At 44.9% G+C, this 25,263-nt stretch overlaps 1 protein-coding gene across 5 annotated transcripts in view; it reads right to left on the bottom strand.

Moving 5' to 3' along the window:
- Positions 1-25,263, bottom strand: part of EML4 (EMAP like 4) — a 239,149-nt gene that overhangs the window by 147,319 nt on the left and 66,567 nt on the right. Inside the window, exon 1 of one of the 5 annotated variants that reach the window (XM_040351520.1) lies at positions 20,460-20,701. The exons of the other annotated variants lie outside the window; for them this stretch is intronic. Within the exon in view, the coding sequence (XP_040207454.1) occupies positions 20,460-20,484 (25 nt within the window). The 5' untranslated portion in view covers positions 20,485-20,701. Of the gene's footprint in view, positions 1-20,459; positions 20,702-25,263 lie in introns of those variants that run through there. 5 annotated transcript variants of the gene reach the window in all.

Below are 25,263 nucleotides of genomic sequence, written 5' to 3'. Positions count from 1 at the left end.
TTCAGAGTTCATCAATGAAATGTATGAGCCTTATTTCAATGGCAGAAGAATTATTTTGGCCAGTAGGAAGTGCTTACGCTCCACACCATAAATGCTACTACATACGCAACATAAGTTCTGGCAGAAAAATACAGCATATTTGGAACTTTAAATGAAAGCGATAAAGTACCGTATTTATTGGCGTCTAACACGCATCGGCGTATAACACGCACCCCAATTTAAGAGGGAAGTTTCAGGATTTTTTTTTTTTTTTTAATGAACCACTTAGAAGCAAAATAATGGTATCTGAGCATCAATGCAGCCAGATCTGTGCCCATCTGCAGCCTATAAATCTATCAAAATGCTCTCCCTGTTCAGTGCCAATCTGCAGTTTTTACCTTTCAGCGTCAGATCATCTCTGTTGTCACTGAGGGAAGAGGGGGAGCGAGATCGCCGCTAAATTACATCTGAGGGAAGAGGAGCAAGCGCCGCTAAATTACATCTGAGGGAAGAGGAGCGAGCGCCGCTAAATTACATCTGAGGGAAGAGGAGCGAGCGCCGCTAAATTACATTGAGCCGAGATCTTCTTCCTGTGTATCCGGCGCTCCGTCACTCACAGCCACGCCTCCTGTCCCTGCTCATAGACAGTAAAGTAGTCAAATGCGGGGCCAGAAGGCATGGCTGTGCGTGACAGAGCGCCGGATACACAGGGAGAAGATCTCGACTCAATGTAATTTAGCGGCGCTCGCTCCTCTTCCCTCAGACAGCGGGGATCGGCGTATAACACGCACCCACGATTTTCCCCTGATTTTAAAGGGGGGAAAAAGTGTGTTATACGCCGATAAATACGGTAAAAAGGGATTTTTAATACAGCTTACCTGTAAAATCCTTTTCTTGGAGTACATCACGGGACACAGAGCAGCATATTCATTACTATGTGGGTTATATGGAGTACCTTCAGGTGTTGACACTGGCAATCTCAAACAGGAAATGCCCCTCCCTATATAACCCCCTCCCATAGGAGGAGTACCTCAGTTTTGTAGCAAGCAGTATGCCTCCCAAAATGGTCCCCAAAAAGAGGGGTGGGAGCTCTGTGTCCCGTGATGTACTCCAAGAAAAGGATTTTACAGGTAAGCTGTATTAAAAATCCCTTTTTCTTTATCGTACATCACGGGACACAGAGCAGCATATTCATTACTATGTGGGATGTCCCAAAGCAATGCTCACAATGAGGGGAGGGAGAACATCTCCAAGACAAAAGGATTTAATTTAGAGAAATACTCAAATCATAATAAATCCAACTTAGTTGAGAAAAATAATCTTAAATTTTAAATTTAACTCAAAAAAGAGGAGCCCCCGGAATCCGAGGGTCTCAAACTGCAGCCTGCAGCACTGCCTGCCCAAAGGCTGTATCAGTATTCCTTCTTACGTCCAACTGGTAGAATTTTGTAAACGTGTGGACAGAAGACCAGGTTGCCGCCTTGCAAACTTGAGCCATAGAGATCTGGTGATGTGCTGCCCAGGAGGCGCCCATGGCCCTAGTAGAATGAGCCTTTAATGATACTGGAGGAGGCAACCCTTTCAAGCCATAGGCCTGAGTGATTAATTGCTTAATCCACCTAGAAATGGTGGACTTTGCAGCTGCCTGCCCCTTCTTGGGCCCATCCGGTAATATGAACAGCACATCTGTTTTCCGGATCTTCTTTGTAGCTTTAAGATAGGCCTTCATGGCCCTGACAATATCCAAGGTATGCAGCAACCCTTCCTTTCTGGAAGTAGGTTTAGGGAAGAAGGATGGTAATACCAAATCCTGGTTCAAATGAAAACTGGATATAACCTTCGGTAGGAAGGAAGGATGAGGGCGGAGAACGACCCTGTCCTTGTGAAAAATAAGATATGGTTCCTTACAGGATAAGGCCGCCAGTTCCGATACTCTTCTTGCGGAAACTATGGCGACCAAAAATACTAACTTCCTTGTCAGTAAAACCAAAGGAATTTCAGCCAACGGCTCAAACGGTTGTTTCTGTAAACTTGACAGAACAAGGTTTAAATCCCACGGGCAAAGCGGGGATTTAACTGGAGGTTTAATACGTAAGACCCCTTGAAGGAAGGTCTTAACCAGCGAGTGGGTGGCCAGCGGCCGCTGAAACCACACTGACAGAGCAGAAATCTGTCCTTTGATTGTGCTTAATGCCAATCCTTTATCCACTCCTAGCTGGAGAAAACTTAAAACTCTATCAATGGTGAATTTGCGAGAAAGCCATCGCTTGGACTCACACCAGCCTACATAGGCCTTCCAGACCCTGTAATAAATCACCCTAGAGACCGGTTTCCTGGCTCTGATTAGGGTAGAGATTACTTTCTGAGACAGACCTCTACCCCTGAGAATCAGGGATTCAGCTTCCAGGCCGTCAAATTTAGATGCCGTAAGGCAGGGTGGAGGATCGGACCTTGCGATAGCAGGTCTGGCCGTAGAGGAAGAGTCCAAGGGTCTCCCACTACCATCCTTAAGATTAGTGAGTACCATGCCCTTCTGGGCCATGCTGGAGCTACCAGGATGACTGGTATGTGCTCCACCCGGATCCTGCGCAGCAGGCGGGGTAGTAACTGGAGCGGGGGAAACGCATAAAGAAGTTTGAACTGATGCCAAGGGCAAACCAGAGCATCGGTTCCGCAGGCCATCGGATCCCTTGAGCGGGACATGAACCTCTCTAGCTTCTTGTTGAGTCTCGATGCCATGATATCCACGTCCGGCACTCCCCATTTTTGGCAGAGTGCTTGAAAGGTTTGTGGATGCAGAGACCATTCCCCCGGCAATGGCGGCTTAAGAAGTCCGCCTGAAAGTTGTCCACTCCGGGAATGAATATTGCCGATATGCAGGGCACATGAGCCTCTGCCCCTAGGAGAATCAAGCTCACTTCTCTCTGAGCGGCCTGACTCCTGGTTCCCCCTTGGTGATTTATGTATGCCACTGCCGTGGCATTGTCTGATTGAACTCTCACCGGGAACCCCTGCAATTTCGACGTCCAAGCCCTGAGGGCTAGTCGAACCGCTCTGAGCTCCAAGATGTTGATGGGTAAAAGCTTCTCTGGCCTTGCCCAAATACCTTGGCGAGTGGAACCATCCACAATCGCTCCCCAGCCCGTCAGGCTGGCGTCTGTGGTCACTATCTTCCAAGCCACTGGGTTGAAAGACTTTCCCTTCAGTAGATTCTGAGGGTCTAACCACCAACACAGACTTTGCCGGACTCTTGATGAGAGTGGCAACGGGATATCCAAGGCCTGTGGCCTTCTGCTCCATGCTGACAGGATGGCTGCCTGCAGGATGAGAGTGTGGCTCTGGGCGTATGGCACCGCCTCGAATGTAGCCCCCATCTTGCCTAGTAGTCTCATACATAGGCGAATAGTCGGTTCCTTCTTGCTTAGAACCAGTAGGATTAAATTCCTTGATGGCTTTGACCTTCCTCAGAGGTAGGAACACCCTTTGTTGTTCTGTGTCTAATCTCATGCCGAGATATTCCAACTGCCTTGTGGGCTGGAATGCTGACTTTTCTCGATTTAGGACCCAGCCGAACCTCTCGAGGTATTGGACCGTGAGGGCCACTGCTCGCTCCAAGCCGGGAGACGAGTGGTCTATGACTAGGAGGTCGTCCAGGTATGCTAGGATCGTGACCCCTTGGATCCTTAGCTTGGCTAGGATTGGAGCTAGAACCTTCGTGAACACCCGGGGGGCCGTAGCCTCCATTAGGTTGGAGTAGAAACCCAGCCCCTGTTCCAGGACTGGTACCTCTACTATTACTCCCTGGGAAAGTAGATGATCTAGAGCCGATCTTAATGCGGCTCCTTTCTCCAGATCGTTTGGAATCCTCGACTCCTGGAAATGAGGAGGAGGAAACCTTAGGAACTCTAGCTTGTAGCCTGTGGCCACGGAAGACCGTACCCACTCGTCGGGAATGCTGGCTTCCCAAATCTCCGAAAAGAGTCGCAGCCTTCCCCCCACCTTCGTGGGTGGGGGCGCCCCTTCATGAGGTAGACTTGGGGGCTGGTTTTGCTGGCTTGCGAAACCACTGCCTCTTGCCTCTAACAGCCTGTCCTTATGATCTGCTGTTGAAGCCGAAGTTTGCTCTTGCAGGAGGCCGTCGATACTGCTTGGCATTAGAGGGCCCCTGCCCAGGGGAGGACTGTCGTTTAAACGCAGGCCCCTGAACCTTCTTCTTAGTTGGCAAGAGTGTACTCTTGCCGCTTGAAATGGTCTGAATGTATTTATCTAGGTCCTCTCCGAAGAGCCGTCCTCCATGGAAGGGGAACCCTACCAGGAGCTTCTTGCATGGGGGCTCAGCCTCCCAGCTTTTCAACCATAAGAGTCTTCTCATATGGATAAGGGATAACGATAAACGTGACGCTTGCTGGATGGAATCCTTGATTGCGTCTACCGTAAAACATATGGCCTTAGGGACATCCGAAAATTCTTCTGCCTGCTCGGCAGGAATAAGTTCAAGCATTTGCTTAAATTGATCTGATAAAGCTTGAGCGACTCCAATCGCAGCCACGGCTGGCTGTACTACTGCCCCTGCAGAAGTGAAGGAGTTCTTAAGTAGTGCTTCCAAGCGCTTATCAACTGGATCTTTGAAAACCTGTACGTTCTCTACAGGGCATGTTAACGATTTGTTAACACATGAGATGGCTGCGTCTACTGCAGGAGAAGCCCATCTCTTGGAAAACTTTTCTTCCATAGGATATAAGACAGAAAATTTCTTAGGTGGTAAGAACACCTTGTCTGGTTTGTTCCACTCTTGGAACAAGACTCCCTCCAATAGAGGATGGATCGGAAACACAGCACTGCTTTGAGGCGCCCTCAGTGAGCCCAAAGCTGAAATCGTCGATACCTGGAGATCTGGTACAGGCAGGTTGAATGCCTTATGGACCAAGTCCGTCAAGCCTTGAATCCACCAGCTCTCCCTCAGGGAGACTGCCCCAGACTCCTCTGTATCCGGATCTTCGATCCCTGAACCTACTTGGTCTTTGTCCAAGAGGTCGTCCAATTCCCCAGAGGAAAGGACCTCCTCTTCCGAGGGTCCGCGCACGGGTGACGGAGATCTATTCCGCTTACTACCCCGCATAGCTGCGGCTATCATTTCTCCCATGCTTCTCCGCATCTCATTTAAAGAGGTGAGCAACACCTCCTCCGTGACCATCTTAGGGTTGGGTTGACTCGCGTCAGCTCCAGCCCCAGATCCCGATGGCCCAAAGGCTCCCTGTGGGGAAAGCAGCGGCATAGCTCTGTCCGAGACCTCAGACTCTGTGGGGGAATCCCCACCTTTTGTACCCTCTGGCTTGTTCTTTGATGCCATGGTACAATACCGAGGCACACCTGCTACTTATTGGTACCTGGGACTTATAAATAGTTAAATGCCCAAACACCTGTTTGGGGAATAAAAAATGTTTCCTCTACCCCAGATGACACTTTTTTTTTTTTTTTTTTTTCAATCTAGGCAAGAAAAAACATTCTATCCCCCTGAGTAGTATTGCCAAAGAAAAGACTATGAGATGGAAAAGAAAAAACAGCCTATTCCTAGGCTAAACCACAATCTTCTGAAGACTGTAGTATTCTTCTGGCCACTGTGTGTCCTCAGCGCCCCGTGCTTCACTCCAGTCCTTCCTCCCTCAAGCCAAAGTATTGAATGAGCTGTGGCACTAAGGAAGGGCCGCCCCTTCCTTAAACCACTGACCCGCCCTTCCCCCCCAGCTAAAACGGCGCCAAATGTGCCTATAACACGTGCACGCGCACCGCGCGCGCGCCCGCCGACGGGGGGGGGGTTGGGAGGAAGGGCCTCTCTGTTCCTGCAGCCGCAGGCCTGGAACACACGAGGAGGTCAGCGTTTTTTGCCTGCCTTGCAGGCATGAGGAAGAGGACTGGATAGAGCATCGCCTGGAGGCTTGCAGGTAAGCATAGCTCTCTGACACACACATACATTTGTACACAAAAGGCCCCACTCATAGCTTTTCCAACACTACCAGGGAGGTCACTTTTTATGGGGAATGATAACATATAGAGCCATCCTATCTTCATGATATGTGACTGGTTTGCCAGATGCAATGCATAACCTTAGGCATGTCCCCTGTGACCTCCCAGAAAAAACTTGCTAAGAGCCAAGTTCCGCAAGTTTTTCCCCTTACTTACCTGCTCCATGCCGCAGGACTTTGCCAAGCAAGAGGCCCAATCTTCCCCCATCTCCGTGGGGATGTCTAGACCTTCAGGCCCTGGGAACCTTCTTCTTCCATGAAGGATCCACTGTCCTGGACCCATACAGCACCCTGGCAAACAGAAAACATTAGGCGCCCAAAGGTTTTCTAAGTTCTGGGCCCAGGGTCCAGCTCTCTTAAAAAGAAAGCATTATGGGCTATACCCCAAGGGTTTGGGGTCCGGTTACTGACCACTTTAGCGCTCAGGCTTTTTTGGACAGAACCGGTAGCTCACCTAATCCCAAGGATGCGGAGGCAAGCTAAACCATGACTAACACCTAAGACACTGGCGTAAAAACTGAGGTACTCCTCCTATGGGAGGGGGTTATATAGGGAGGGGCATTTCCTGTTTGAGATTGCCAGTGTCAACACCTGAAGGTACTCCATATAACCCACATAGTAATGAATATGCTGCTCTGTGTCCCGTGATGTACGATAAAGAAATTTTTATTTTTACACACTTACCTGCACTGTGCAGTGGTTTTGCACAGAGCAGCCCTGATCCTTCTCTTCGAGTCCCCCACTGATGCTCCTGGCCACTCCCTCCTGCCAAGTACCCCCAGAGTAGGCAGCTTGCAATGGGGACACCTGAGCAGACTTGCTTCCAAACTGCAGCTCTGTGTCTGTCTTTTCACACACAGTGCTGCGGCTTGACTCCATCCTCTCCTCATTGGCTCACTGGCTGCAATTGACAGCAGCAGGAGCCAATGGCTCCCACTGCTGTCTTAGCCAATGAGGAAGGAGAGTTCCCACAGTCTAGGCTCTCATGTACATTAAGTGAGTTTTTTTTCTTCTTTTTTTTTAAAGGACCACCTTTAGTTTATAATTTCCAGTTTAAATTAATTTATAACCCAGTCTAATGGAAAAGGTGTTCTACTTTTACAGCAGATTTTCATTTAACCTTAAAAGCATTCTTTATTCCCCCCCCAAGAAAACTTTCTGTCTGCATGCAGCCACCCCCTCCTTATACTTGCCTGAACCCGATCTCCAACCAGTGATGTGCAAGAGAGCAGAGGCTCTCCTGGCTTCTCCTCATTGTCCCAGACAGCAGCAGGAGCCAATGGCTTCCGCTGCAGTCAATTACAGCGAGTGGGGGGGGGGTGAGGCAGAAATGCGCTCTTGGGTTTCTTATGGACACGCAAAGCCGGCTTGGCAGATAGCCCGCATAAGTGTGGGAGAAGCCAGGAGAACCCGCAGGGGACCCAAGAATAGGAGGTTTAGGGCTGCTCTGTGCAAAAACAGAGCAGGCACCTAAACCTTTATAAATCATTTTAAACCGACCTTCCAGGAAACTAGGAGACAGATCTGATATATACAACTAAACACAGAAAAAAAACCATTTACAAAAAGTTATCTTAAGTTAATAAATCATTCTGATCTGTGTCCACCAAGGCAATGATGGGTGAGCAGCAATGGGCCAGCAGGCTACAGAGACTTGATAAATGCTGCCATCCAGGGCCTATAAAAAGTTATCCCTGCTTCTTTTCACACTCTACAAAGGAGGAGAGATTTCAGAAATTCCTGTATAAGCGAATGTGTGATTCTTCTAGTAAAGAAGCTATTAAACCAATTTAAAAAATGTGGACGAGTGCACAGCTTGCCTGGAATGATCTTTAAATAGCCTCGCCATCATCGCCTGCTTAAATCTAGGACCACTCCTCCACATTCCACGGCCAGATGGTCTTTCTACAAGCTTCTTCTACTTGTCTCGTTACTAGTCTCCCCCTCAGACGTCCCAGCAGCCCTTCTCGGGATACCTACAATATTTTCTCTGCTTTATCTTGTGTGAACTTTCATTGTGCATCACATTTGCTGGCTGCAGACACTTGCTTGGGCCTTCCAGCCGGCTTAATCGCCAACAAAAACACTGGTGGATCCTCCCTGATCTCACATCCACTGCCAGCAGGCTGACCGGGTCACCGGTCACAAAGCAATGACCTCAGATTGTAGTACATGGAGAATAGACTATAAGCAGGATCAATGCTGCCCTGTGATAAAAACTGAAGACACGTCCGCCTTTTCATTATTAGCTGGAAGGATTTGGGCGAGGGATATAATATAAGTAAACATGTCAGTAAAAGAAGACTTCTCATGAGATAACGTCTTATTGGTTTGGTCTGCCATAACACAAATACAAAGTTATCTACTGAATGGGTTTTTTTATGAAGAGATTGGGCCATTTCCTCCTAAGCAGATTACACCAAGTTTATTTTCCTAAATTAAAGATGCCAGTTAGTCTCATGTAAAAACAGACAATTACTAAAGCAAAGGAGTGATAAATATTTTCCTTTCATGACTATATGCCAGAATTGCAGCTGGTGAGGGCACACTGAATGGCTGGTACCATCTTCACTTACCTGCTCCATGCCATGGCATCAGGTCATGTGATGGGCATCAGTGGAGTAGCATCCTCTCCTATTTTAATGCGGTAGTAAACTTCACTTTGTGATTTTTACTTACAGGTAAGCCTATAAGGCATACCTGGAAGCAAAATGAATAATCGCCTAAATGTGCACGGTTGAGGAGATATTCACTCTGGATGCAGTCAGTGACGTCACCGGTGAATGCGCTCTTCAGAGCACAATGCCGTAACTGAGGGCTCTCACACGCATGGTCAATCACACAACCAGCTGGAGGCCGCCCACACGGAAGGAATAAGTCCTTACATTTAAAGAGCACCTGTCATTTTAGATCCATCACGGCAGCGCCTGTTAGCGGCATCCATAATAATCTGTAAATATTAACACCTGTTTTTCTTAAATTTTACCCAGGCATAAAATTTATTATATGTCCATCTATGCTGCTTTTTTTTTTCCCCCCTCACAGCTATGAGAGCATGGCTCTGCACTGAATCGTGGAAATGCCGGATTAAGATCGCAAGGGGGTTGAATCGAGATCACAATTTAACGATTAATTGTGCAGCTCTAATAAACAATAGTATAGGAAGGGGTGCCACATGGAAGTCAGACCCTGTGTGCACACCTGATCACTCTCTAAATCACAGGCCCTCCGAGCCATTTCATGTGGCCCTCGCACCTAGCTCCAGCCCTCCTCTGGTCCTTGCTCCAGCCCTCCTCTGGTCCTACTCCATACCCTGTACTCTGCTTTCAAGCAATGCATCCATATTCTTCCCAGCAGCAGCATAATGTAAGGGGGGTGCACTGTGATGTAAGGGAGATTGGGGGAATCAACTTCTGATGGTGGGGTGGCTCTTGACATCTAATGTAAGGGGAGGGAATGCGCTAGACATTTAATCTTACAAATACAACCGGCCCTTTTGTGGGCAATCACAATGCCGATGTGGCCCATGAAGAAATTGAGTTTGACACCCCCTGCTCTAAATATATGGGCATTCCAAGTGTATGCGAGTGTATACGTATGTACAACATAAAGAAAGGGAAAGGTAGAAATAAAGCAAAGTTATTGTTCAAAAATGAAACTTCTGTGAAGAATTGTTTTTTGTCATTTAAGGCTGCATTCACACCTCCGCGGCAAGATACGCCGCGTACGCGGCGTATTTTGCCGCGAGTGTGTAACTTTTTTTTTTTTTTTCAACAAAGCCTTCCCATTGCTTTGTATGGCCGAACGCCAATGCCGCCTGAAAAAAAAGGGTCCGGGACTTTTTTTCAGGCGGCAGGCGTACGGCGCGTCTACGAGATGTGAACCATCTCCATAGACAGCAATGGGAATTCTCCCCTCCAGCGGCACGAGCGTCCGGCATTTTGTCGAGGAGGTGTGAATGGGCTCTAATAGCGCAGGTGTGGAAAGTCCTACTAATGGTTATTGTGTTGAAATGTATTCTTTGTCATCCCGCCAGTCACCAATACACAATCTCATTTCTCTTCCTTATTAGCAGTTTTCACACCGCTCATGTATTATGAAGATCTAGGACTGGCCTACTTTGCTTGGAGAAAACAGGTTCCACTGGGGATAAATAACAGTGACCTGAGAAGGTAAATTATAAACTCAGAAACCAGAATGCTTTATCTCTGTGTGAGACTAATGTGCATTAAAACAAAAACGCCACGGTTAATGCGCTCACATGATTTCATAGACTGCAGGACAATCAATACAAATGTTGACTCAGTATATGAAGATATAGAATACACAGGCCCCAGAACACAGTTATCAATTTAGTAGCAAAAAAACAAAAAAACACCAGTCTATAAATGAGTGCAAAGATGTGTCGAGGAGACGGACTGAACTCTACACAGTGTTGCCACCTGGCCAGCAAAAATAGAAATTGTTGCCAATAATATTAATAGGAAAGATCTTACAGTCAGTATTTTTCCCAGAAATGTAGCAATCTCAACTCCACACAGAGCGAAGGGCTTGGAGCAAACCTTTCAATTTGCAAAGCAACAGAGTCACATAAAAACCAGGGGAGCAAAAGGGAGTATATGCAGGGGGGGGGGGGGGGTGTATAAAAAGTGCATGCCCTCCAGACGTAGCCTACATTTACCTCTCCCCTTCTAGAGCATGACACAGCATCATTCTGGTTTCAGCAGCAAGAAAAAAAAATATATTGTTCGATTCCATGTGCCATCACCAGCCTCTTGTAGAGGTTTTTTTTGGTTTTTTTTTTTAAAGCAGAGCTCCGGGCACAGATTTTTTTTTTTATTTTTTTTTTTAACAGGGATCCCCTCATAATGCATTAATAACCCAATAAAGTATATCTATGTTTGGTAGTGGATATGAACTCTTTTTACACTTACGATTTAGAAAATACTCTTCAGGCCATTGCCATAATCTGTGTGGGCATGTGAAGCCCAATCGCAACCTCTTCCTTGAAAAGCCATCGAGGGGTGCACGTTGGGTAACCAGCATGCACCCCTCCATCTCTCTCATGAGCAATGCTCCGGTAGCCGCAGTGCTGATTGTTTAGCAAGTTGCCATAACAACGGGCGGCGAAGAACGAAGGTCCTGCCCCGTTATGGCAACTTGTCGGGAAATAAGATTTCTCACAGTATTGCCCATTGGCAGATTAGGAGCCACACAAAAGTGTACCATACAATGAGTTTTAAAGGAATAGTTGCAGCTTTAATCTCCCCCTCCCCTAAACTAGGGGCATTAAACCCAAAACCAAAAATGTAATATACTGCAGCTTACCAATCATTAGATGTGGTGACATCATACTTTTTTTTTTTTAGGCTTTTTTTCATCTTTTCTGTTACCTGCTGATCTGATCAGCAACACCTCCTGCATTATGCCGCGTACACACGATCGGTTCGTCTGATGAAACGGTCCTGTTTTCATCAGACGAACCGATCATCAAAACGATCGTCTTTGGGCACGTCCATCGGTTAAAAATCCACATGCTCAGAATCAAGTCGACGCATGCTCGGAAGCATTGAACTTTATTTTTCTCAGCACGTTGTTGTGTTTTACATCACCACGTTCTGACACGATTGTTTTTTTAACTGATGATGTGTAGGCACAACTGATCACCAGTCAGCTTCATCGGATATCTGATGAAAAAATCCATCAGACCGTTCTCATCGGATGAACCAATCGTGTGTACAGGGCATTAGAGTGCCCCCACCCCGAATGAAAGAACACAGGGGGCACCACCACTGTCAGTCTGGAGGGAAGGGAGTTGTTAGACATACTAGCAGCTTTAAACACACTAACAAATTGAGGCCCAACTCCAGAAACTGGTATTGTCCCCCCCCCCCTTTTTTTTGTTGTAAAAGATCTCTGTAAAAACCAGTCGGTGGCAAATGGTTTGTTTCATCTCTTGCAATATGTAAAACAGGCTTACTAGCTGTATCAAATCAATGAAAATAGTAGAAATTAAGCCGAAAGAAAAAACGAATGCAGCCATCACATCCAAGTATCGGTAAGCTGCAATATAACAGTTAGCATTTTCCTTTTATACCGCTTCAATTATTTCTTTAAAAGGCAAGTATACTTCCAATTAGGGATGCGCTGATAGAGTATTTTTACCAAATATAAAATGAATGGGCTCAAATCGCACTGCAAAGAATCACATGCAATTTCTCCAACTGCTCTGTGTGTGAACCCAGTATAGAAAAAAGGAAAGTGCCATATAGTGCGGCAATTTGAAGTTTATAAAAAGTTATAACAATGTCCCAATCCTGCCAGTGATAGAAAACCACAGCGGCTGGAGACGACGTATATGTGGTCCATCCCCAAGCCGACATCACTTCCACCCCATACCCACAGGGGTCCCGGAACTTCTCCTCCAGCGACCATGGACAGGGACACTAAGCAGATTTGGGTTTGAGGAGATATGTACTTTTTAATGCGAGTGGTTAGAACATTTTTAATAAACTACCCATTGCTACACAAGATGGCACTTCCTTTTCTATACTGGTACGCACGCGAGCGATGGGGAAAACTGCATGCGATTCTGACAGGAATCGCACCACATTCCTGTTCAAATCTCTTGCGATTCTTTGCATCAGTGTGATTTGTGCCTATTAAATTTTGTATGGACACAAATCGCAGCGCAAAGTTTTGGTACTCGCTAATAAAAAAACGGTATCAGTGCTACCTTATACTACAAACCTTGTTTTCAGACAACCCTGAGCACTCTATTTTCTTCGGAGAAGTACACAGATGTAAACTATAGGGTTGAACTGTTACAGCTCTACTTGTGAAAGTATTCAGAGTCTGTATCAATACAGTTTAACCTACGAGTACCAATACTTTTAGTCAAGTACTTGCCATGATCGAGTACCGATTCCTTTGCGGTGCGGTTTGAGCCAATACAAATTTAATGGGCTCAAAGCGCACTGCAAAGAATTGCATGCAATTGGATCAGGAATGCAGTGCGATTCCTGTCTGAATTTCATGTGGTTTCCCCCAACGATCCTACGTGAACCCAGGCTTGTCCAAAATTGCATGAGGTTTCTTGCACCAATCCTGTGAACCCAGGAGCAGTGCGGGAAACCACATGGGATTCGGACAGGATTTGCACCACATTCCTGTTTAAATAGAATGTGATTCTTTGCCGTGCAATTTGAGGCCATACTAAATGAATGGGCTTAAATCGCACTGCAAAAGGTATCAGTACTTGGTATCAGCAAGTATCTGGCCAAATGTATCGATACTCCTGGGTAAAAACTGTTATCTGTGCAACTCTGGTAGACTACAGAGGTCATCATCCAGCCTAGTGTGGGTTGAGTGCTGCTTAAATCCTCCATAAAACAGAACTTAAAGGGGTTGTAAAGGTAAATGTTTTTTCACCTTAATGCATCCTATGCATTAAGGTGAAAAAACATCCGACGGTACCGCCCCCCCAAACCCCCATTTTACTTACCTGACCCCTCGAAAGTCCCGCGCGCGTCCACGTGATCCTCTTCAGTTCCCAGCCTGGCCGTTGCTAGGCTGGACGGATTCATAGCAGCGCAGCCATTGGCTGGCGCTGCTGTCAATCACAGCGGATGACGCGGAGCACCGGGGGGCGGGGCCGAGTGATACAGTCGGCGGCTATGCCCGCCGCTGTATCACGGGAACGCGATCGCAAAAGCTTTCCACCATGCGAGCTTGCATGAAGGTGGAAAGCTTTTGCAAGGAGGAGCCGAGACAGTGGCCAAGGGACCCCAGAAGACAGGGTTAGGGGACACTCTGTGCAAAACGAGCTGCACAGTGGAGATAAGTATAACATGTTTGTTATTTAAAAAAAAAAAAAAAAGTTTGCCTTCAGTGTTCCTTTAACTTTGGCCCAGTGCATTTGTTGGAAAACCCCAGTATTCTTTATGGCTCAGCCCAGATCCTGTGCAGCGGTGACAGTGCATTGGAGGATGTAAACATTGCCTAGCTCAGGGCAGAAGAGTGAAAACTTTCATTAGTCTATTTAGAATTTGTTTTCACTGCCTGCGGCGTTATGTATTTATCATGTAGGCAGGGTGCAGGAACAAACAAATCGTTTCCTACAGGATCCGTTTTTAGCAAATAGTCTCACGTGCTGCATTTCTAGTGCGTTTCCCTGTCAGATTCAAGTCACAGAATACACAGGATATTCAAAAAATGCAGCACAGCGAGACGCATATAAAAATGCCTCACTGCAAAGCAACTTGCTGTATACAGTAAAACCTTGGATTGTGTGCATAATTCGTTCCAGAAACATGCTTGTAATCCAAAGCACTTGTATATCAAAGCATTGTTTTTTTTAACAGGGTATAAAATTAGAAGAGTCGCCTCCAAGTGTAGCATTAAGTAGCTAAATGTTGTACCTTCATTAAATGTAACCGTATTGCTACACTTGGAGGCTCCTCTCTTTTATACTCATTTGTGACATGAGGCTACTCTTATATCAGGACATCGCTTGTATAGCAAGGCAAAATTTATTAAAACATTTTGCTTGTCTTGCAAAACGCTCTCAAACCAAGGTTTTACTGTAATTTTAAGGCTCTTGCGCAGGGGTGTATGTATTAGGGGCGTATGGCCATACAGAGTAAAATATGCCTATATTTGTAGCACCTAGGAGTCACAACTGCTGCAAATATCTTCCCATACATTACAGAAGATGCTATATGAGGATACATTTCATGTGGCCCTCGCACCTCCAGCGCCAACCCCCTCATCTCTGCCCCCACCTGGTCTCAGCAGTCTGCAGCAGAAGACAACAGAACGCCTCCTACAGATCCTGCATCTCTTTGCAGCCGCAGCACCCCCACATCAGTCTCCCCTAGTCGCAGCATTGAGTACACCAAAATGGCAGCTAGCACCAGGCCTCCTCTGGACCTCCTCCAGACCCTGCACTTTTGGCTGCTTCCCAGATTCCTGAAAACAGCACAAAGCAACAGGGGGGTGCACTGCGATGTAAAGGAGGGTGGGAGACTTTACTTCTGATGGGGGGGGGGGGATATTGACATCTGATGCAAGGGCGAAAGGGGACTCTTCTCCAAACTAAAAATTTTGCTCAGAGAAATGCGTCCATACAAGTGCAAACCGAAGCATTTACACGTGTATTCTGCAATGCAGGTCTAAAGGCTGAATTATGCAGCAGCTGAGGCTCCTGGGCGTTGCAAATACAAATGCATTTTACTTTATATGACCATATGCCCCTATATATGGCAGTGTGACCATATGCCCCTATATAATGGCGGTGTGACCATATGCCCCTATATAATGGCGGTGTGACCATATGCCCCTATATAATAGCGGTGTGACCATATGCCCCTATATAATGGCGGTGTGACCATATGCCCCTATATAATGACAGTGTGCAAGCGTCCCAGGAGAAGAATGAGCTGGGAATATGATAATGGGTAGGGAGACTTCACAGCATCACCGATATACAAATGGTGCAAGATGAGGACAAAAACAGAAAACAGACAGACATTAGAAGATAAACAAATCTAAATAGAAAGTCGTTTTTAAACATTTAACCACCACCAAGAAACGGATCAATAGAGGCGATTCACCATATAAAGGGCGTACAATCCCATACAATTTATGATCCATAACCATTTTAATATGCACAGCTCAGCAAACTTAACACCGCAACTAAAATTCAGCCACAAACTTGTGAAAGAAACATTTTAGAAACTGTATGGATGAACTCCATCTAGCTGAGGCAGAAGAAGCATCAGACTAATCTCTGATACCGGACCAGGCCCACCACACATCCGGGATCACTCCCAACTACAGGGAACACTGGGTACAAAACTCTGAAAGGAGGCCTACCACATCAAATTAAACGGTCACAGTTGCGGATAATGAAAAAAGCATTGCAATGCCTTTCACTAATCAGACCTTTGCCAGGACATCGGTCATGTGACTGCTAGCAACAGAAAGCATTTTGGGATTACCATCACCGGAAATCTGGTAATGAAGACCTGCTGTTTCATGCTGTCTGGCCTTTTATTTTTTTAGACTAAAAACGGGTAATAGTCAGTGAACTGACATTCTCTTATAGAACATACCGACAAAGGTCACAAAAAATAAATATAAAAAAAAAAAAACCTTATAGCACAATGCCAGAAATAGAGAGCAGATGAGCATGTGCAGCGTGTCTATACTGTTTAAATTACAGTAATACTCTCACTTATTTTTAAGGACTTAAGACTAAAGTTCCACTTTAAGGCACTTTCACAATGGAGGGGGTAGGAGGGGGTAGGGGGCGGTAACGGCAAAGCACCGCTAATTTTAGTGGCGCATTTCTGCCACTAGTGGTGTGCTTTTAACCCGCCCCCCCGAAAAAAGGTTAAAGCGCCGCTCCTGAAGTGCTTTTGCATTTCAATGGGCAGACGCTCCAAAACGTCCCCAAAGATGCTGCTTGTAGGACTTTTTTTTTTTTTTAAACATCCCGCAAGCGCACCGCTTTCACACTGGAGTGACAGGAGGGGTGCTTTACAGGGGATATTTTTAGCGCCAAAATGCTTGTAAAGCGCCTCGGTGTGAAGTGGCCTAATAGAGGTTCACATCTAATGCCAGGATACAAGTTTGATGCATATTTTGGGGTACTTTTCAAGTCCGGCCCCCTTCTACCGTATTTTGGAGTCCTGCTTGTACTTTTCCCCTCCATGGTTCCTACAAATGGCTACTCCAGTTTTCATTCCTATTGGCTGCCCATAAAGAGTGTTCTTGGTATCTGTAAGGCTGCTTTCACTTTGGGCAGGGGAGGTGCGGTGACGCTTTTTGTAGCGCCGCTATACCGTCATATTTTCCGCGATATTCGAGCGCTAGCGGTGCGGTTTTAACCCCTGCTAGCGGCAGAAAAAGGGTTAATACCGCCCGCAATGCGCCTCTGCGGGCTGTATTACCGCGGTTTCCCATTGATTTCAATGGGAAGGCGCGGTATAGCAGCGGAAAACACCCCGCTCCTATACCGATCCAAAGATGCGGTAAGCAGGACTTTTGGAGCGGTCCTGCTACCGCACCGCTTCAGTGTGAAAGCCTTCGGGCTTTCACACTGAAGCCTGCAGGGCATGATTTTTTCATGCGGTATAGCAGTGCTATTTTTAGCGCTGTACCGCATGAAAAACACCTCAATGTGAAAGGGGCCTTAGTGAGACCTGATGTTTCATTAGAGTGAGTTCTATCTAGCAATGCGCTTTTAATAAGTCACTTTATTGTAAGTGCAATTTTATCATTTCCATTCATTGAATCATGGTTTTGAAAAAAAAAAAAAAATAATAATTTTGTTTCAATTCTGCATGTTCATATGCCCTCTAAATATATGCAGAGCTGGAAAGGATCAGTGGATCCCCCTTGGTACCTGTGAACAAAGGTACATTTGAAGTCTTTACTCCATTCACAAACTCTGCTTTAAGGCCCCATGCACACGAGAAGCAATTACAAACACCTCTAAACTCACGTTTTCAAAAGGTAAAAACCGGCGTTTAAAACGCCCGTTTTTGTCGCGAATTGCCGCGATTAGTGGCGTTTTACCGCGTTTGCGGCTGTCAGCGCTTATCTCAAAGACATTGTAGACCCTCCCAAAGTTTATAACGCAAAAAAAAACGCTTCTGAACCCATAATTTTGCGTCTGAAAAAAACGGACATAAACCCAACTGCTTTAAAACGCCAAAAAACGTGATTGTGTGCATGGACACATAGGATAACATTAAATGTGTTCAGGGGCAGTTGAAAAAAATGCCCAAATGCCTCTGAACTCGAGTTTAGCAGCGTCTCGTGTGCATGGGGCCTAAGAGTTTTTTTTTAGCTTCAAGGCGAATGGATTAGACAAATACCCAACTACCCTCAACAATCCATAGCCAGCCTTTCATATGGCTAATTATACACCCTGCTCCATTGCATCATTTGTAAAACACATTCATGCTATTCTATAAACAATGCATCAGGCTCGTCATCCTTGCAAAACACGTGTAATGAAATCAGGACTGATCACTTCCGAGAACAAAGCAGCCAATGTACTTTATTTCAAATCGGCTGCTACCATATTAGAGCAGCCTTTCCCAAACTTTTCAACACAAAGGAACCATTGAAATAACTTTCTGGTCTCAGGAAACCCCTGCTAAAAATTGCTAAATCTACAACTTGTATGATACATTAGTGTGATTGGTCAGTGGAAGAATCCTTACTCTTGTGGTCATCGGAAGGAATCACCCCCTTACAGATTGCTAAAAAGATCCATGGTGTCAGCGGGAACTTCTCAGAAGGCAGAATTGCTTTTTTCTCAAGGAACCCCCAACAACCTCTGGAGGAACTCTTAAGCCCCATACACACCATCAGTTTTCCTGCAGGTTTTTCTCTTCGGGTTTACCAAAACCATGTAGTGCAAGGGCCTGCCTGATTGCATACGAATTGAAACTCTTAAGGTTTGACCTCATATTAGATGGTTTTGGTAAACCCGAAGAGAAAAACCTGCAGGAAAACTGATAGTGTGTATGGGGCTTAAGGTTTCATGGAACTCTGGTTTATAAAACCTGTATTAGAGCCCAATGTATTGTTGGAAACAGAACAACACATTTGATTGCCAATGAAAATGATCTGCTGACCCCAAGGTTGGACCAGTCTAATGTAAAGCAACATGGGTTAACCAACGCAACTGCACAAAGTCTATTTGAAAAACAGACTGCATTGTGTCAGCATTGTGCAATACCTCTGCAGATAAGGCCACAAACTAAGGAGATTGATTTGAAAAAGATATCCTGCTGGTAACACAACAGCCACAGGAATGAGCCCAAACTTCATAGCATAAGCACCCCCATGACACATGGATTAAAAATCGAAAGCAACAAACCACATAATTGATTAAAATAAAAAAAAAAGTAAAACCTATTAGGCCTCGTGCACATGGTGTGAATGTTTGAGCACCTGCTTTTTTTTTGGATGCAATTTGTCAATTGTTTTGCACGTTTTATGTGTTCACACGCATAATATATTCATAGGGAATGTTCGTATTTTGTGCCAATATGAGCATAAAATATGAACTGGGCACACAGATTTTTCTATTTTTTTACTGAAGACGCAGCGATTGTTTATGCGCCTGTGTGTACAGACACATTGTAACTAATTTACTGCATTTTAGATCAGAAAAGAAAAAAACGACTAAGCTTTTCCAATCTGCAGTGTACAAGAGGCCTTAAACTTTAGGCTGCATTCACACCTGAGCGTAGCTTTTTACGGCGTTTTATACCGCGATTTGCCGCGACAAAACGCTGCGTTTTTTTACAGGTCTAGGGTCACCAATGTAAAACGCCCAAATTCGAGCGACAAAAAAGGGTCCAGAACTTGTTTGGGCTTCAGGCGTTCGACGTCAGGCGTTTTGTAGTGGATGTGAACCATCTCCATAGAGAATAAATGTATTTTCTCCCCTCTAGCGTTTTGGGGCGTCGCGCTTCAGGCGACAAAACGCTCAGGTGTTAATGCAGCCTAAAGCCTATTTCAGAACTGCTGGTAGCTCTGCATTTGGCTTTTGGACCAAGGTATAAAGTTCTTGTCAATTTTGTTTATTGAATTTCAATAGTCAACAAAAGTGCAGTTGATATAACATACAAGACACAAGTTATGGTAGCAGAAGTAAAGATCATGTACAAGTATATATAGTATCAATCTGAAGTTCCAATATTTTAGGATATTGTGACTTAAACAATTTAGATCGAAATCTAGCATCAAGCAAAAGAAATATGTTTTATGTTGAAAATAAAAAAAGTGGTTAAAACTCAGAGTACATACCGCATTTATTGGCGTACAACACGCACCCCAACTTTAAGAGGGAAGTTTCAGGAAAAAAAAAAAAACTTTCCACAGCCCCCTGCGTATAACATGCAGGCACATTTTACCCTCCATTTCCAGGGTAAAAAAGTGTGTTATACGACGATAAATACAGTATTTATAATATAATCTCAGGTGCTAGAGAGAGATACAAAAACAAAAAATCAAAAGCATAAAGTTCAAATGGAGAGAGAAATATGGGTCTAATGCTGAGCTGTCCTGGAAGTATAAGCTGCTGGAAGTCTCGCTGGCCATCTTGTCTCAGTAATTTGAAGGACTTTCCTAGGTAAGCAGAACAGCAACTAGGACTGAAATCTAGTTTTCACGTCCACACTGGATCTCAGAGGGCACTTCTCAGGAGGTCAGTAATGGAAACCCTTCTATTCCTTCCATGACAAGTAGCCTTTAAATCTTGTACACCTCTCAGTAACAACTGATTTTACATTATGCCACTGCAGCGATGAATTCAGCAACTATATATAAAAACAAACTTTATAAAACAAACAGAAAAACAGCTAAAACCCCTCAAAATATCTCATTCACACCAACACGAGGAAAAAGCATGAGGAAGTGGACTGTACTCACTGCAGACTGTCATTGCAGAATCCATTCAAGCTGCAACAGCTCCAGAAAGGAAAATCCCTGTTGCGTTTATTCCTTTTAAAATGTTACGCGAGCCTGTTAATGCTTTCTCGCTGCAAAACCTTTAAACTCCGCATCCACGTGGGCTAAAAATAGGGCTTTCTTAAAGATGTACTCCTGTCTGCCAAACGTGCATCTGTGAAGGAGCAAAAGCCTGCTCTGAGCAAAGGTTACATTTGAATAATTGAAACTACTAACGAGAGGCGTGACTGAGGAGAAACCTGACGGGTCTGGTCACATGATCACTCAGCAAACACTGCTTCCTCAACTCAAATCCGTCTAAAAGGAACAACCCAACACGTGGAGGCTGTGCTTGCAGAAACAAAAAATAGTAATAATACAAGATTTACAAAAAAAAGGAGAGAAATTCGAAGATAAGTTATTATTTTAAAAATGTAAAAACACGTAAACATTTATGAAGCAAAAGAGCCATACTTTTTCACACATTATATAAAAGCGGAGTACATATAGTTAACCCCTTCCATACAGGGCATTTTCACCCCCTTCCTGCCCAGACCAATTTTTAGTTTTCAGCGTTGTTGCACTTTGAATGACAATTGCGCAGTCATGCAACACTGTACCCAAATTAAATCTTTATGTTTTTTCCCCACAAATAGAGATTTTGTTTGGTGGTATTTGATCATCTCTGCAGTTTTTATTTTTTGCGCTATAAACAAAAGAGCGACAATTAAAAAAAAAAATTATATATATATATATATATATATATACACATATATATACACATATATATACATATATATACACACACACACACACACACACAATTACAATATTTTTCAATTTTTGATTTAATAAATACCACAATTTTCTTTTAGACCGATACGTATTCTACATATTTTTGGTAAAAAAAAAATATTAAATAAAAAAAAAAAAAAAAAAAATCGCAATAAGCGTATATTGATTGGTTTGCGCAAAAGTTATAGCGTCTACAAAAATAGGGGATAGATTTAAATGGCATTTTTATGTATTATTTTTTTTACTAGTAATGGTGATTTTTATTGTGACTGCGACATTGCGGCGGACACATCGGACACGTTTTTGGGACCATTCACATTTATACAGCGATTGGTGCTATAAAACTGCACGGATTACTGTGTAAATGTGACTGGCAGGGAAGGGGTTAACATGTTCCTTAAAGTGTGTTCTAACTGTAGGGGGGAGGGGGACTCACAAGGGGAGGAGACCGATGTGTGTTCCTCTGTACTGGGAGCACACATCTGTCTCCTCACCGCTGACAGGAGGTGGATCTGTGCGTTCACACACACACAAATGCACACTCCTGTCGTGATCACCGGCAATCGCGGGTGCCCGGCGGACATGCGCCCCAGATTGCCGGGAAAAAAAAGGACGTCATATGACGTCCACCCGGATCGAGGAAGGGTTCCTGCCGTTAAGGAAGGAGGTTAAGCAAAGTATATTAAACCGTTTTTGGGGCATTTGCAAACCTATTCCTGCAATCCTGGTCAGCTAAAGCTGCCCACAGATGAAAAAAATTTTTTTTTTTATATATATATATATATATATATATTGACATTGGCTGGCGCTGCTGTCAATCACATCCAATGACACGGCGTGCCGGGGCCGAGTGATACAGTCGGTGGCTATGCCTGCCGCTGTATCGCGGGACTATGCCCGCAAGAGCTTTCCACCATGTGAGCTTGGTCGCATGAAGGTGGAAAGCTCTTGCAGAGGTGGAGACATGACAGCCGCCGAGGGACCCCAGAAGACGTGGATCGGGGCCACTGTGTGCAAAACGAGCCACACAGGGGAGGCAAGTATAACATGTTTGTTATTTAAAAAATAAATTAATTAACTTTAGTGTCGCTTTAAGTTTTCAAAGACCCTTTCACACTGAGGCGCTTTGCAGGCGCTACAACACTAAAAATAGCGCCTGCAAAGCGCCCTGAAAGAGCCGCTCCTTTCACACTGGAGCCGTGTGCTGGCAGGACGGTAAAAAGTCCCGCTAGCCGCATCTTTGAGGTGCTGTAAGAGCGGTGTATTCAACACTCCTAAAGCGCCCCTTGCTCATTGAAATCAATGGGCAGTGCCGCTGAAGAGGTACTTTGCTGGCGGTTTTAAACTTTTGTCCGCTAGCGGGGCACTTTTAACCGAATAGCGCCAAGAAAACGACGGTAAAGCGCTGCTAAAAATAGCGGCGCTTTATCGCAGACACCCTCACCGCCCCAGTGTGAAAGGGCTCTAAAGGTCTGGGGACAGCCAAATTGGTCCCATTCAGGCTAGCCAAACACATTAAAATTCCCTCGTTGAGCCCATGGGAAAACAGGTGTATTTCTTTACACCCATGTGCATGAAGCCCATAAAAAAATTTAAAAAGTGCATCTTCAACGCACTCTGCGACCTACTTAGTATAAGGGGTCGTTACTACCTGGACAACACTTGCCAGACTTTAGAGTGGAGCTTTCAGAAAACCCACTGAAGCGCACATGACAGGTTGATGACATTGCTGCCAATTGTGCCGTAGCGCCTTAGCGTTGTCAACCTGCAACAAAAAAGGGCTGCTGCTGGCAGAATCTTCATTAGAGTAACTTTACCACCGGCATGCACAGCCACACAAAATGTAAAAAGTAATAGGGGGTGCCAGGGAGAAGAACCCCACAATCTAGTTAGGGTTTGAGGGGAGACTTAGTACCACATTACATGTTACACCCTAAATATAGGTATAGTCGGTTCATGACCGTCATATTTGTGCAGCTTCACACAAGATTTAGAGCTCTGTACCCCCATACATCTAAATGTTGGGGTCCTAGCAGGATACCACATTGACACTTGAGATTTTGACATAAAAGACTGGAATTCCTTAACCACTTGCCGACCTCCTCATGTACATATACGTCAGAAGAATGGCACGGACAGGCACATGTACGTACCGGTACGTCCTCTGTTGGACGTGGGTCGGGGCTCCGATCGGGACCCCCCCCCCCGGTACATGCGGCGGTCGGTAAGCCTCAGGGAGCGATCCGGGACGACGGCGCGGCTATTTGTTTATAGCCGCCCCGTCGCGATCGCTCCCCGGAGCTGAAGAACGGGGAGAGCCGTATGTAAACACGGCTTCCCCGTGCTTCACTATGGCGGCGCATCGATCGAGTGATCCCTTTTATTAGGGAGACTCGATCGATGTCAGTCCTACAGTCACACCCCCCTACAGTTGTAAACACACACAAAGTGAACACTAAGGCCGGAATCACACTAGTGCGTTGCTTTTTTGAGCTGCGTTGTCGTTGCAGATTTCTCTAGAGGGTGTTCTGCAGATCAACTGCGGTTTAGCTGCAGATCAGGTGCGAATTTGGAGACCTGGGAGAACTTCCGGGTGAGAGGAGAGTGGGGGAGAATTGTATTGAGCTGAATGAGAGAAACTCCTGCAGAGAACTGAACACATGTGCGAATTAGATGCGTACCCATAGAAGATAATGGGACTGAATTCGCACCTGAGCCGCACCGCAAGACATAAAAACCGCATGCGGTTTGGAGGCAATACGCAGTGCGAATGCATCGCACATATGTGAACCAGCCTCATTGAAAACAATGTAATTTGAAATGTCCTGCGAATTAGATGCGGTTTAAACCGCACTCAATTCGCATAGGTGTGAACCTAGCCTAAATGTTACAGCGCCCCCTGTGTTTAACTCCCAAACTGCAACTGTCATTTTCACAATAAACAATGCAATTTAAATGAATTTTTTGCTGTGAAAATGACAATGGTCCCAAAAATGTGTCAAAATTGTCCACCATAATGTCGCAGTCACGAAAAAAATCGCTGATCGCCGCCATTAGTAGTAAAAAAAATAAAAATGCAATAAAACTATCCCCTATTTTGTAAACGCTATAAATTTTGCGCAAACCAACCGATAAACGGTTATTGCGATTTTTTTTACCAAAAATAGGTAGAAGAATACGTATCGGCCTAAACTGAGAAAAAAAAATGATATATATGTTTTTGGGGGATATTTATTATAGGAAAAAGTAAAAAATATTGAATTTTTTTCAAAATTGTCGCTCTATTTTTGTTTATAGCGCAAAAAATAAAAAACCGCAGAGGTGATCAAATACCACCAAAAGAAAGCTCTATTTGTGGGGGAAAAAGGACGCCAATTTTGTTTGGGAGCCACATTGCACGATCGCGCAATTGTCTGTCAAAGCGACGCAGTCCCGAACTGTAAAAACCCCTTGGGTCTTTAGGCAGCATATTGGTCCGGTCCTTAAGTGGTTAAAGGAAAAAAAAAAAAAAAAAAAAAAAAAAAATCGCCTTGTGTTCATGATGCATGCATAAAAATGCCATCTACTTGAATAACCCAGAAGAAAAGGTAAGATTGCAGTACTAGTCTAAGCATGCAAACATGTAAAGAATGGAAGCACAGGGCATTAAACTGTCATATTTACATTCTTTAATGTTAAAAGAACTCATAACTCTGGCAGCCAATGCTGAAATGTTAAATATCCATAGACAGCAGACTCCGTGGAGGATCATTCATAATGCGATAAATAATGTGAGCAGCTAGGAACAGATCTTTTGTGTGCGTCTTGGAAGAATATGCAATGCTCTACAAAGTATTTGGACTGTAGCAGGAAGTTGAAGCAGGGCTGGACAGATCCCAAGAGCCATGTACACAATGCATCTAATACATTACAGCATTTGGAGTCTTTTCCATCACTGTCTATAGAATTTGGCTTTTCCTGGCCTTAACACTACGCACTTCCTGCCAAATGA

This window comes from Rana temporaria, chromosome 4 (assembly GCF_905171775.1).
Source record: "Rana temporaria chromosome 4, aRanTem1.1, whole genome shotgun sequence".
NCBI lineage: Eukaryota > Metazoa > Chordata > Amphibia > Anura > Ranidae > Rana > Rana temporaria.
This window is presented reverse-complemented; position numbering and strand designations above follow the sequence as displayed.